The following is a 13157-nucleotide window of genomic DNA, read 5'->3' as shown; positions in this document are numbered from 1 at the left end:
AATTTAATGAATACTTGGAATATTAAATGATTAAATAAATTGATTTCCAAAAATATAGCAAAGAAACTGAGCCATGCATGAAGTCACATAGGAAACGAATACGTGTTGCGCATTAGAAGGGTAGTGTTACAAAAATGATTTTTATTCAATAAGTAAGAAAGTACAAATGAAAATAAGAATGTGTGATGATCAAAAGCAAGTTAATTGAGGAATTCCTGGAATTCTGAAAGATTAAAGTAATTTATTACAAAGATATTTAAAATTAAAACTCACTCGGGTCTATTTGGACCCATGTTGTGCATCAAAGGGTTAAAGTGACAAAGTTTCACTTCTCCCCGCTGAAGCCAACTGACATCAAGTTAACATACAAAAGATGCTAACTCGCTGCTAACTCGCTGCTAACTCGCTGCTAACTCGCTGCTAACTCGCTGCTAACTCGCTGCTAACTCGCTGCTAACTCGCTGCTAACTCGCTGCTAACTCGCTGCTAACTCGCTGCTAACTCGCTGCTAACTCGCTGCTAACTCGCTGCTAACTCGCTGCTAACTGTTATCTTGAGCTCTAGTTGACTTTAAACCGACAGCAGGTTCTGGTCTTCTCCCCGCCGCCGGTAACTAACCTTCTTAAACGACTCATGTCGGTCCGGTCCTCCCCCAGAACCCCAAAACTTAAACACACAATGTGAATTAAACTGTTTCAAACATTAGCCTCGGGAAGTGAGCTACGTTACGTCATCTTCTTCTTCTTCTTCTCGGGTTTTACGGCAGGTGTCAACCGGCGCTAAGGAGCATTACCGCCACGCCACATTACAAACATATACGTATATGTTTATTTAATAATTAATTAATAATTAGATTTTCAATTTCTTTTAAATGTTTACATTTTTTGTTTTATTTATAAATGTTGAGTTTCATTTATAATTTTTCTTTTGTTCAAATTTTTTTTGTTTCATCGTTATTTAAATAAAAAACTTCAGACCTTTAGAATAAAATGACAACCACAGCTTGAGACCTTCAGAATAAAAGAGTTTCCTGACCTCACGTCACTTTTTGGAGTTTTCTTGTAGTAAGTTTTCTTGGCTTCAATCCAGATGACGGGCGGCTACGGCTCACCTGCTGCCTGACGGGCGGCTACGGCTCACCTGCTGCCTGACGGGCGGCTACGGCTCACCTGCTGCCTGACGGGCGGCTACAGCTCACCTGCTGCCTGACGGGCGGCTACGGCTCACCTGCTGCCTGACGGGCGGCTACAGCTCACCTGCTGCCTGACGGGCGGCTACAGCTCACCTGCTGCCTGACGGGCGGCTACAGCTCACCTGCTGCCTGACGGGCGGCTACAGCTCACCTGCTGCCTGACGGGCGGCTACAGCTCACCTGCTGCCTGACGGGCGGCTACAGCTCACCTGCTGCCTGACAGGTGGCACAGCACCAATCATAGGCCAGGAACTGATGAAGTCACATTCACACCTGAGATCCAGCTAAAAAAGAAAGAATCTGTAAAATAAGTCAGTAAAAAGTGCAAATATAGAGTCAAATAAATAAAAGAATGTGGAAATATAAAGACAAATAACAAAATGTTAAAATAATAATTATAAACATTTGAACATTTATTGGTTTATTTCTTTCTATATATTTAAAAATTTAAAAATTACTATTTTTCTTCTCTATAAACTTGTTTATTGTATTTATTTATTTTTATGTAATGTAATATAATTGTATCCCTTTATTTTTCCTAATTCTTTTACAGATTAATTAGTTTGTATTGCCTTCTTGTGACTCCTTAAACAGCTGCAGCTCAATGTTACGTAATTAAATATAATTTATTATTGTTATTAATATAATACATTCAGATGTAAAGGGACAGAAACAACTGCGACTCACCTGAAGTCTGACTTCCTGTTCCACATCTAAACGCATACACACCTGTTTACCTTTGGATTCAAATCTCTGAAACATTTGTGATGATGTAAGAACAGGAACACAGAACACAGCGTTACACAAGACTGTTTATACACACACACACACACACACACACACACACACACACACACACACAGGAAGTGTCAGGTGTGTGAGAACCTTTATTTTCTCAGGACGAGACAGGAAGTAAACAGTACAATAACGTGATGCAGGTGCAGCTCCCAGGACCCACTTCCTGCTGCTAACAGCTCCCACTTCCTGTCTGGACAAAGTGCACTTCCTGTGCGAGCGACGGAGAGCAGCTGGTGGACAAAATCAATTTCCACCAAAAGAAACAACAATACAGAAAAATATAAAAAGTCGTCACTTTTCTAACGTTAAAACTTTTTACTCAAAATACTTGAAGTTTATTTTCCAAACAGTTTAAAACATTGTTAAAAATAATAAGATAATAAGATTCCAATAAGATCGAAGATATTTATTGTCATACGCACAGATCACAGACAGTTATACTTTATTCACCCTCCAACAGCAACATTCACATTTAAAATGAACTAAAAGCAAGAGACATACACAATATGAAAATAGATAAAGCGGTAAAAGGTATTGCAGAGTGCACCATGCATTGTTTAAGTTGTGTTGTGTTCACAGCTCAATCAGTTGGGGTGGGGGGGGAGCATATTCACAAGCCTGATGGCCTGCGGGTAGAAACTGTTTGTTAGTCTCGTGGTCCTGGAGTTCAGACTCACACACACACAGCTCTGGGCTACGATCTCAGAACTACATCACTCTGTCCGTCCCCCTGGAGCACGCTTCAGCGGGAACTTAAGCTGTCCCGTGTTCAGTGTTTGTTCTTGACTGCTGCCTCTGTGTTTAGTGTCTGTAACTCGTACGGTGCTGTTGCCATTTGATCAGGTCTCAATGAGATTTATTTACCTGCATAAATAAAGGCTAAAAAAAGAAAAATAAATGTATTTATTCATATATGCGTTAGTTTTAATAACATTTATTTCTAAAATGCTTTTTTATTTATTTACCTTTGTAGTAACTCCCCTCGTTCTTTATTTTCTTATTTGAATAGGAAACCAAAGATAAATAAATACATTCAATAAATATAAATATATACATAAATGAATAAATAAATGCAATACAGTAAGAATATAAAAGTAAATTAAAACAGAAATATCAATCTTTGTCCCATTTTATCAACTAATTAAAGCATTTATTTTGAGTTTTTAAATAAACAGCTGTGACTTCATCGTGTACTAAACATGCTGCTTTTTGAGTGAGGTTTGGTTGATGAGCAGAGTCTTTAAAGATGTGAACAGCACTAAAGAACAACCGAAGCTATGTGACCTTTGTGGGCGGGTTCATGTCCTCCAACCTTTGACCTTTGACCTCTGACAGACTCTTTGTCTGATTAAATGTTCTGATGGATCTTTCTCCTTGTTTTCAGTCCTGTAGAGTCTCTGATGAGAGTTCTGTTCCTGCAGAGTCTCTGATGAGAGTTCTGTTCCTGCAGAGTCTCTGATGAGAGTTCTGTTCCTGCAGAGTCTCTGATGTGAGTTCTGTTCCTGTAGAGTCTCTGATGAGAGTTCTGTTCCTGCAGAGTCTCTGATGTGAGTTCTGTTCCTGTAGAGTCTCTGATGTGAGTTCTGTTCCTGTAGAGTCTCTGATGTGAGTTCTGTTCCTGCAGAGTCTCTGATGAGAGTTCTGTTCCTGCAGAGTCTCTGATGAGAGTTCTGTTCCTGTAGAGTCTCTGATGTGAGTTCTGTTCCTGCAGAGTCTCTGATGAGAGTTCTGTTCCTGCAGAGTCTCTGATGAGAGATGAGAGTTCTGTTCCTGTAGAGTCTCTGATGTGAGTTCTGTTCCTGCAGAGTCTCTGATGAGAGTTCTGTTCCTGCAGAGTCTCTGATGAGAGATGAGAGTTCTGTTCCTGTAGAGTCTCTGATGTGAGTTCTGTTCCTGCAGAGTCTCTGATGAGAGTTCTGTTCCTGCAGAGTCTCTGATGAGAGTTCTGTTCCTGCAGAGTCTCTGATGAGAGTGCTGTTCCTGCAGAGTCTCTGATGAGAGTTCTGTTCCTGCAGAGTCTCTGATGTGAGTTCTGTTCCTGCAGAGTCTCTGATGTGAGTTCTGTTCCTGCAGAGTCTCTGATGAGAGTTCTGTTCCTGCAGAGTCTCTGATGAGAGTTCCCTCCACGTCCAGAACCGACTGCTTCACACTGAGCTGAGCTACACCATGTTCTGATCCTGGATCGGCCTCTGATCCGCTGACACCCGTCCGGCCTGGAGCTGGACTGGACTGGGACCAGGAGGCCCTGCTGAGATCTGAGGAACCAGGGGAACCAGGAGAACCAGGAGAACCAGGGAAACCAGAGGAGGAACCAGAGGAACCAGGAGAAGTATTAGATGCTCCACGTCTTCACAGCTTTTATTTCCCTGTTCCTCTGAATGCTCCTGTACTTTAAACACTTCCTGAACTCTGAAGCTGCTGAATCTAAACTTTCCTTCAGTCTGTTTTCTTCACTTCTATTGTTTGAGCTTTAAAAGGAGATCCGCAGTTGTATTGTTCCGCAGCTGAAACGCAATAAATCACCGCAGAGTTTGTGGGCGTTTTTTCTTCTGCTGCTTAATAAGATGCAAAGAGAAGGGGGTCTCGGTCAGTCCGCCCCGCACTCTCTGTCGGAGAAACTGCACTTTAACCCGCCTCAGAACCTGGATTTAACCGGGACAAACCTGCAGCTCAACTCTAACTCTCCTGCTTCACCTGTAAGTATTTAAAACTCTTTAAAAAGTCATCCACTGAATGTAGTTTGTCTCCATCTCTCGTGTTTCTGGATGCAAAGTCGATTCGTTCCGCTCTCTGCCGCAGTTCAACCCAGACTCCCTTTAGAAATGTGACACGTTTTCAGTTTTCACTTACAGGTAAATGTAGGTAATTATATATAAAAACTATTAGATATAATTAGTAAACATACATGTCCTCTGGTGAATTCGGCATACGTGTATTCTGCCAAACACCACGTAATCTTAGTGCAATCTGAACCTCTATTCATTGGTGTTCGGTCCACTACACGTCCCACCGGAGAGAGTTGTTATTACAGCGCATCCTTCAACCGGATCTAAAAAGTGACGTTTTGTGTTCGGACGTCCTGCGATGGTGTATGAATTATGAATTAAAGCAGGCACCATGTTTGTTCTTGCAAAGTATTAATAACTGTGTTATAAACCGTTGAAGTCTTCCAATTAGAAAATAAACCTTAATTTGAGTTATCTTAAAATGCAAATTCTTCGAAAGTTAACAAATAATTAGATTACCAAAACCAACAGACGTGCCCGATCCGTTCCGTTTTGTCAAAGACTTAAAGCCAGCCTCCCTTAAAAATGTGTCTTTTTTTAAGTGTTGACATACAGGCCATTCTACGCACCCCTGTCGGAAAACTGTTAAATGTCACCAGGAACCATTAATGTCCTCTGGTGTATCCGGCATACTCGTATTCTACCAAACACCACGTAATCTTAGTGAAATCTCAATTTCTACTCATTGGTTTTAGGTTTCACTAACGGCCCACAGTGGAGCGCATCCTTCAACCGGATCTAAAAAGTGACGTTTTTTGTTCGGACGTCCTGCGATGGTGGATGAAATGTGAGCCGAATTAAAGCATGCACCATGTCTGTTCTTGAAAAGTATTAATTAATGTGTTATAAGTAGTTTTAAGTTTACAATTAGGAAATAAGCCTTAATTTGTGGATTTTACAACGGAGTTTGCCTTGGTTCGCAAAGTATTTCAAACAGGTCATTTTATGGCCCTTTAAGTGCACTATGCTTTATAGTGTTGTGATGGTGCGTTCAGGAGCCTCTGTGTTCGAAGGGGGTCTTATCAGACACACTGAGTTTAACATTGAATGGGAGCTCTGGTTTCACTGTGTATGTATGAGCTCATTAACATAAACCTGAGAGTAAAGAAGATGTCGTTGTATTTAGTTACAGCTCAGTTTAGGCTTCAAAATAAAACATTTGACCCCTTTATGAGTTAAGACTTTTATAGTGCATTAAAGTCTATGTAGTCAATAAATAAGAGTTTTATATATAAAGAGAGTTTTCATCTGTTAATTATGTTTTATTCATTTTCCACAGAACATTGACTGAAATGAACTTTAGTGTATTTTAAAAACCTGTATTTCAGTTTGAAGCAGAAACGCGTTGACGCGGAGACACTTTGAACTCTTCTTCACTTGTTTTCTGTCCTCTGTCTGACCACTAATTGTCTCATTGTTTCAGCTCAGCAGTAAACTTTTATTTTGAAGGTCGTGACCTTTCAGTTTAAAGTCTCCTGTTGAGTTTTTATGTCGAAATGAAGGTCCAATAAAACTCTGAGCCTTCTTCTTTTGTTTCAACCTCCTCCTCCTCCTCCTCCTCCACACACATCAGGCAAAGAATCCTTAAATGTAGAGATTCTTCAATGGACTTTGGCAAGTCGCAAACATCTTCTTCTTTAGGCTGAAGGATGTGCTGTAATAACAACTGTCTGTGTTTAGAGAAACCCGAAACCAAGTTCAGATTTCACAAGGATTACGTGGCGTTTGGTAGAAGACACGTACGCCGAATACATCAGAGGACTTTACAGTTACTGATGGCGTTAAATAGTTTTCAATGATATCACTTACATTTAGCTGTAAGTGAAAACATAAAATATGACACATTTCTAAAGGGAGTCTGGCTTGAAGACTGCAAATTGAGTTTATAAAGTCGAGATCTCAGCATTATTCTACTATTACTATTACAATTATTATTACTGTTATTATTATTACTATTATAATTATTCTAATTCTAATTCTAATTAATATTATTATTTTCTGCCGACTAAATCTGGAAACAGGAAGTTGAAACAGCTTCTTCGTTGTTGGTCTTCAGATTTACAACTGAACTCTCTGTATTGATTTGTCACACACAGAGACACACACACACACACACACACACACACACACACACACACACACACACACAGAGGTTATTCACTGTTTCCTGTCAGTTCAAAGTGTTTTAGCTTAATGTCAGGATCCTCTGACCTCCGAACATCCGTCCATCTGTCTCTGTGTGTGTGTGTGTGTGTGTGTGTGTGTGTGTGTGTGTGTGTGTGTGTGTGTGTGTGTGTGTGTATGTGGTCTCTTTAATGGTAGGTGGTAATAACAACAGACGGTCTGTGACAGCAGTGTTTTATTACCTGCCGATATTATGGAGAAGAAGAGATAGAAGATTGATCCCTGTGGGGGGGAAGCTGCAACTAAAGAGTATTTTGTGATCAGCTGATTGTTGATTATCTCCAGCTGACGTCTCTAATGTCACTTTAACAAACAAAGTATTTGTTTTAAATAAAGTTTCTGCATCAACAACAGAATCAAGTCGTGAGAAACTGAAAGACACTTTTCTTGTTTTGCAGGTGTGAAGTCGACCTCGTCATCATGAGTCTGAACGACCTCACGGAGCTGCTGGAGTTGTGGGAGGAGCTGAACCTGACGGGCTCCGACCACGACAACCTGTCCCACGTGGAGACGCTGCTGTGCTCGGGCGCCATCAGCCACGGCGCCTTCCTGCATGTCCTCTCCGTCCTCTACGTCTTCATCTTCCTGGTGGGCCTCGCCGCCAACGCCCCGGTTGTGTGGGTCAACCTGCGCGCCAACAGTAGCCGCTACGAGACGCACCTGTACATCCTGAACCTGGCCGTGGCCGACCTGTGCGTCGTGGCCACGCTGCCCGTGTGGGTGACCTCGCTGCTGCAGGGTGGGCGCTGGCCGTTCGGAGACGCCGTCTGTAAACTCACCCACCTGGTGTTCAGCGTCAACCTCTTTAGCAGCATCTTCTTCCTCACCTGCATGAGCGTGGACCGCTACCTGTCCGTCACGCTGTTCGCCAGCGCCACCGACAGCCGCAGGAAGAAGGTGGTGCGACGGCTGATCTGTATTCTGATCTGGCTGCTGGCCTTGGCGGCCTCCGTCCCCGACACCTACTTCCTGCAGGCAGTGAAGTCGGCGCACTACGATGGCGCCGTCTGTCGGCCGGTGTACCCGTCCCACAGTCCTCGGGAGTGGATGGTGGCTGTCCAGCTGAGCTTCATCGTGCTCGGCTTCGCCATCCCTTTCCCCGTCATCGCCGTCTACTACCTGCTCCTGGCGGCAGCCATCCCCCCCAGTTCGGACCAGGAGCGGTGCGTCAGCCGGCGGATCATCCTCACCTACATTGTGGTCTTCCTGGTGTGCTGGCTGCCGTTCCACGCCGTCCTCCTGCTGGACACGCTGTCGCTGCTCAACGTCCTGCCCTTCAGCTGCCGGCTAGAGAACTTCCTGGACGTAGCGCTGCACCTGACGCAGTGCTTCTCGCTGCTCCACTGCTGCATCAACCCCGTCCTGTACAGCTTCCTCAACAGGAACTACCGCTATGACCTCATGAAGGCCTTCATCTTCAAGTACTCCACCAAGACCGGACTCGCCAGGCTCATCGACGGCTCAGAGACCGAGTACTCGGAGGTGGCGGTGGACAGCGTCCCAATGTGAACTCTTCTCAAGACTTCTTCTTTTGCCCCCTCCCAACAACTTCAAGAGGAACGACCACAACAGGCCTCAGACACTGAGCGCTACCACTAAGACTTATTAAAACTTTACAAACCAGGACCAGGACCAGGACCACATCAGGGGATGATGGTCCAACACTGAGAGCCTTGGGAGAACTTCTTGACTTATGAATGCTTCTGCAGACTCAGGTTGTACTGAATTTAAGGATTTGAACTTTAATATTTAGGAACCTGTCCTATGACTTGGACTTCTTGAGATGTGTAACCGGAGACTCGTGTAAACACTCGTTACTTCGTGCAGAGATTCTACTGAAGGTCAAAGCTGTAAATATGTTGAAGGATTTTATTCCTTCAAAGTGTCGAGATTATATTCTGTGAATATATTTGTATTTACTGCTTTTCGTGTTTCCTGTTTAGATAAAAATATATTTCTAATTTCTGAATATTTTCCTGTAAGAGTTAAGTTTAATATTTACAAATGCAAATTACATGCAAAACTGTCAAATGTATCTCCAGAGGAGCAACATGTAAAATAAGATTTTTATTACGGAGCCCCGAAACTAACAAAACGTGAGAGAATAATTCTGAGACTTAAATAATTACTGAGTGTAAACAGAAAACATTTATACTTTGTCATAATTCAGCATGTTTTCTTCTTAAAAACGTTTTCTTGTATGTGACTTTTTAAAGTATAAATATAATTTTAAAAAAATACAAAAACCCTGATAATCTCCTGCTACTAAATATAAAGAAGAATAACTTATTTATTCCCAATAATGGTCTTTTCCGCTCTTTGTTGACGACATTTTGTCAATTTTTGGGCTCCATATGATTGTAAATCTCCACCCAGGATCATGAATATGTTAATATCAGTGTATCGTGTATGTGTATAATTCATTATGTTTAATGCTTCTTTGTAAATGTACATTTAAAAGACGGATTCTGTCAATAAACGAGCTGAAATACCTTCGTCACCGATTAAATATAATAATCAAAACCAGCAGTTCAGTAAAAGCAACACGTTTGAGTCGGGTGTGTTTACCTGTGTGAAGTCTCACCTGTGTGAAGTAAGTCTCACCTGTGTGAAGTCTCGGCTGTGTGAAGTCTCGGCTGTGTGAAGTCTCACCTGTTTGAAGTAAGTCTCACCTGTGTGAAGTCTCGCCTGTGTGAAGTCTCGCCTGTGTGAAGTCTCACCTGTGTGAAGTCTAACCTGTGTGAAGTAAGTCTCACCTGTGTGAAGTCTTGTCTGTGTGAAGTTTCACCTGTGTGAAGTCTCACCTGTGTGAAGTCTAACCTGTGTGAAGTAAGTCTCACCTGTGTGAAGTCTCACCTGTGTGAAGTAAGTCTCACCTGTGTGAAGTCTCACCTGTGTGAAGTCTAACCTGTGTGAAGTAAGTCTCACCTGTGTGAAGTCTCACCTGTGTGAAGTAAGTCTCACCTGTGTGAAGTCTCACCTGTGTGAAGTCTAACCTGTGTGAAGTAAGTCTCACCTGTGTGAAGTCTCACCTGTGTGAAGTCTCACCTGTGTGAAGTCTAACCTGTGTGAAGTAAGTCTCACCTGTGTGAAGTCTTGCCTGTGTGAAGTCTCACCTGTGTGAGGTCTCACCTTTGTGAAGTCTCACCTGTGTGAAGTAAGTCTCACCTGTGTGAAGTCTTGCCTGTGTGAAGTCTCACCTGTGTGAAGTAAGTCTCACCTGTGTGATCTGTGCAGAAATCTGTTTAATTATCAAAAACTGAAACTGTCCCCCTTGCCTTTGCCTGTACTATCCTCATGTGAATGCCTTGGATTTAAATGTAAACCACCCTTCACCCTGACAATACTTCTCATCTACCGACCACCAAAACCCAATTCAGCTTTCATCCCAGAGATGCACGACCTTCTGACTACACTCTGCACTACTTCTGGAAATATTATAATACTTGGAGATATAAATATTCACGTTGACACCCCCTCCTGTCACTATGCAGCAGAGTTCCTGCACCTTCTGAACTGCCTCAACCTCATTCAACATGTTGATGTCCCCACACACACTAGGGGACACACACTTGACCTAGTCAACACAAACTCTGCCCCCATCCGTAATCTATCTGTTTACGATCTGGGTGTGTCGGATCACAAGGCCATCACAATGGATCTGCCAGTCCTGCTTCCCTACACCAAACCAAAACGTCAAATCCATTTCAGAAATCTGAAAAACATCAACCCGGACACCACGACCTCGGATCTCCAGCATCTCTCCGCTATAAATCTCACATCAGTCAAAGAATCTGTGGACTTTTACAACAAATCTCTGAGCAGTCTCCTGGATCTCCACGCCCCTGTCAAAACCAGAACAGTCACGTTCTCACGCTCAGCCCCCTGGTACACCTGCGAGCTGCGGAAGATGAAGACAGCGGGGCGTGTCCTCGAGCGGCGCCTCAAGGCTTCAGGACTCACTGTTCACAGACAGGCATACCGAGACCACCTTTTGGCGGTATGCCTGTCATCCCCCAGCCCGGACCTACCCAGCCTCTTTGCCGCTTCACTGACATCTCGCAGCAAGAGGTTGAGGCCATCATCAAAAAGAGGAAACCCTCCACCTGTGCCCCTTTCCCACAGCCCTGGTCAAATCTAACATTTGTGCCATAAGTCCCCTCATCACTACAGTGATAAACCCCTCCCTCCAGTCTGGTCATGTTCCATCCCCTTTAAAAACTGCTGTCATTAAACCACTCCTCAAAAAACCCACCTTAGACCCAGATGTCCTTGCCAACTACAGACCCATCTCCAACCTGCCATTTCTATCCAAGGTGCTGGAAAAAGTAGTTGCCACTCAGATTCAGGACCATCTCAACTTCAATAACCTCTTTGAAAAGTTCCAGTCTGGTTTTTACCCTGGCCATAGTACAGAAACTGCCCTGGTTAGGGTCACCAACGATCAGCTAATGACAGCTGACGCCGGATCTCCATCTCTCCTCATCCTCCTTGATCTAACTGCAGCATTTGATACCTTTGATCATGACATCCTCCTCAACCGTCTTTACTCCACAATCGGACTCTCTCACTCGGCCCTAAACTGGTTCACCTCATATCTCACTGGGAGGACTGAGCACGTCACCTTGGGGGTGTCAAAATCACAAACACACTCTGTCACCTGTGGTGTCCCTCAAGGATCTGTCCTGGGCCCCACTCTTTTCACCATCTACATGTCCCCCCTTGGTCGTGTCATCAACCGGCAGGGAATATCGTTCCATTGCTATGCTGATGACACACAACTCTACATCAGAACTAACCCAACCCCCTCTGCACCTCTGCCATCATCCACATGAACCACCTGCCTGGAGGAGATAGAGGCGTGGATGAAGCACAATTTCCTCCAATTTAACAGCACTAAAACCGAAGCCCTTCTAGTTGGCACCCCACATCAGGTCCAGTCCTCCTCCATAACCTGCATCACCTTCTCCGGTCAGAACATTCCACTCTCATCAACAGTCACCAATCTGGGTGTTAAAATGGACCCTCACCTGACCTTTGAGGCCCACATCAGACAAACATGCAAGAACTCCTTCTACCACCTCAAAAATATTGCCAAGCTCCGCCCCACACTCTCTCTGTCAGATGCTGAAAAGCTTGTCCATGCCTTTGTCTCCTCCAGACTTGACTACTGCAACGCACTTCTCAATCGGGATTCCTAGCAAAAACATCCAGAAGCTGCAATACATCCAGAACAGCGCTGCTAGGATCCTGATGAGAGTGCGAAAGTACGAACACATCACACCCATCCTCAAAACACTGCACTGGCTCTCGGTCTCACTCAGGATTGATTATAAAATCTCCCTTTACACCCATCATTCACGGAAATGCTCCATCCTACCTCAGAGAACTGCTCACCCCACAGTCTCACCTGTGTGAAGTAAGTCTCACCTGTGTGAAGTCTCACCTGTGTGAAGTAAGTCTCACCTGTGTGAAGTAAGTCTCACCTGTGTGAAGTCTCACCTGTGTGAAGTAAGTCTCACCTGTGTGAAGTAAGTCTCACCTGTGTGAAGTAAGTCTCACTTGTGTGACGTAAGTCTCACCTGTGTGAAGTAAGTCTCACCTGTGTGAAGTAAGTCTCACTTGTGTGAAGTAAGTCTCACCTGTGTGAAGTAAGTCTCACCTGTGTCACCTGTGTGAAGTAAGTCTCACCTGTGTGAAGTAAGTCTCACCTGTGTGAAGTAAGTCTCACCTGTGTGAAGTAAGTCTCACCTGTGTGAAGTAAGTCTCACTTGTGTGAAGTAAGTCTCACTTGTGTGACGTAAGTCTCACCTGTGTGAAGTAAGTCTCACCTGTGTCACCTGTGTGAAGTAAGTCTCACTTGTGTGAAGTAAGTCTCACTTGTGTGAAGTAAGTCTCACTTGTGTGACGTAAGTCTCACCTGTGAAGTAAGTCTCACTTGTGTGACGTAAGTCTCACCTGTGTGAAGTAAGTCTCACTTGTGTGAAGTAAGTCTCACCTGTGTCACCTGTGTGAAGTAAGTCTCACCTGTGTCACCTGTGTGAAGTAAGTCTCACCTGTGTGAAGTAAGTCTCACTTGTGTGAAGTAAGTCTCACCTGTGTGAAGTCTCACCTGTGTGAAGTAAGTCTCACTTGTGTGAAGTAAGTCTCACTTGTGTGACGTAAGTCTCACCTGTGTGAAGTAAGTCTCACCTGTG

General features: G+C 43.8%; 1 protein-coding gene across 1 annotated transcript; it reads left to right on the top strand.

Annotated features, from left to right (window-relative positions):
- The first annotated feature begins 4565 nt into the window (after positions 1-4565).
- LOC115004963 (atypical chemokine receptor 3-like) lies at positions 4566-9452 on the top strand. Its single transcript, XM_029426724.1, has 2 exons — positions 4566-4686; positions 7359-9452. The coding sequence occupies exon 2, from the start codon at positions 7381-7383 to the stop codon at positions 8467-8469; it is 1089 nt and encodes a 362-aa protein (XP_029282584.1). The 5' UTR covers positions 4566-4686; positions 7359-7380; the 3' UTR covers positions 8470-9452.
- The last annotated feature ends 3705 nt before the right edge of the window (positions 9453-13157 follow it).

This window comes from Cottoperca gobio, unplaced genomic scaffold, assembly GCF_900634415.1.
Source record: "Cottoperca gobio unplaced genomic scaffold, fCotGob3.1 fCotGob3_230arrow_ctg1, whole genome shotgun sequence".
Taxonomy (NCBI): domain Eukaryota; kingdom Metazoa; phylum Chordata; class Actinopteri; order Perciformes; family Bovichtidae; genus Cottoperca; species Cottoperca gobio.
This window is presented reverse-complemented; position numbering and strand designations above follow the sequence as displayed.

Excerpts from the sequence above, each read along its gene's own strand:
- LOC115004963 (XM_029426724.1), top strand. The coding sequence starts at position 7,381 with ATGAGTCTGAACGACCTCACGGAGCTGCTGGAGTTGTGGGAGGAGCTG.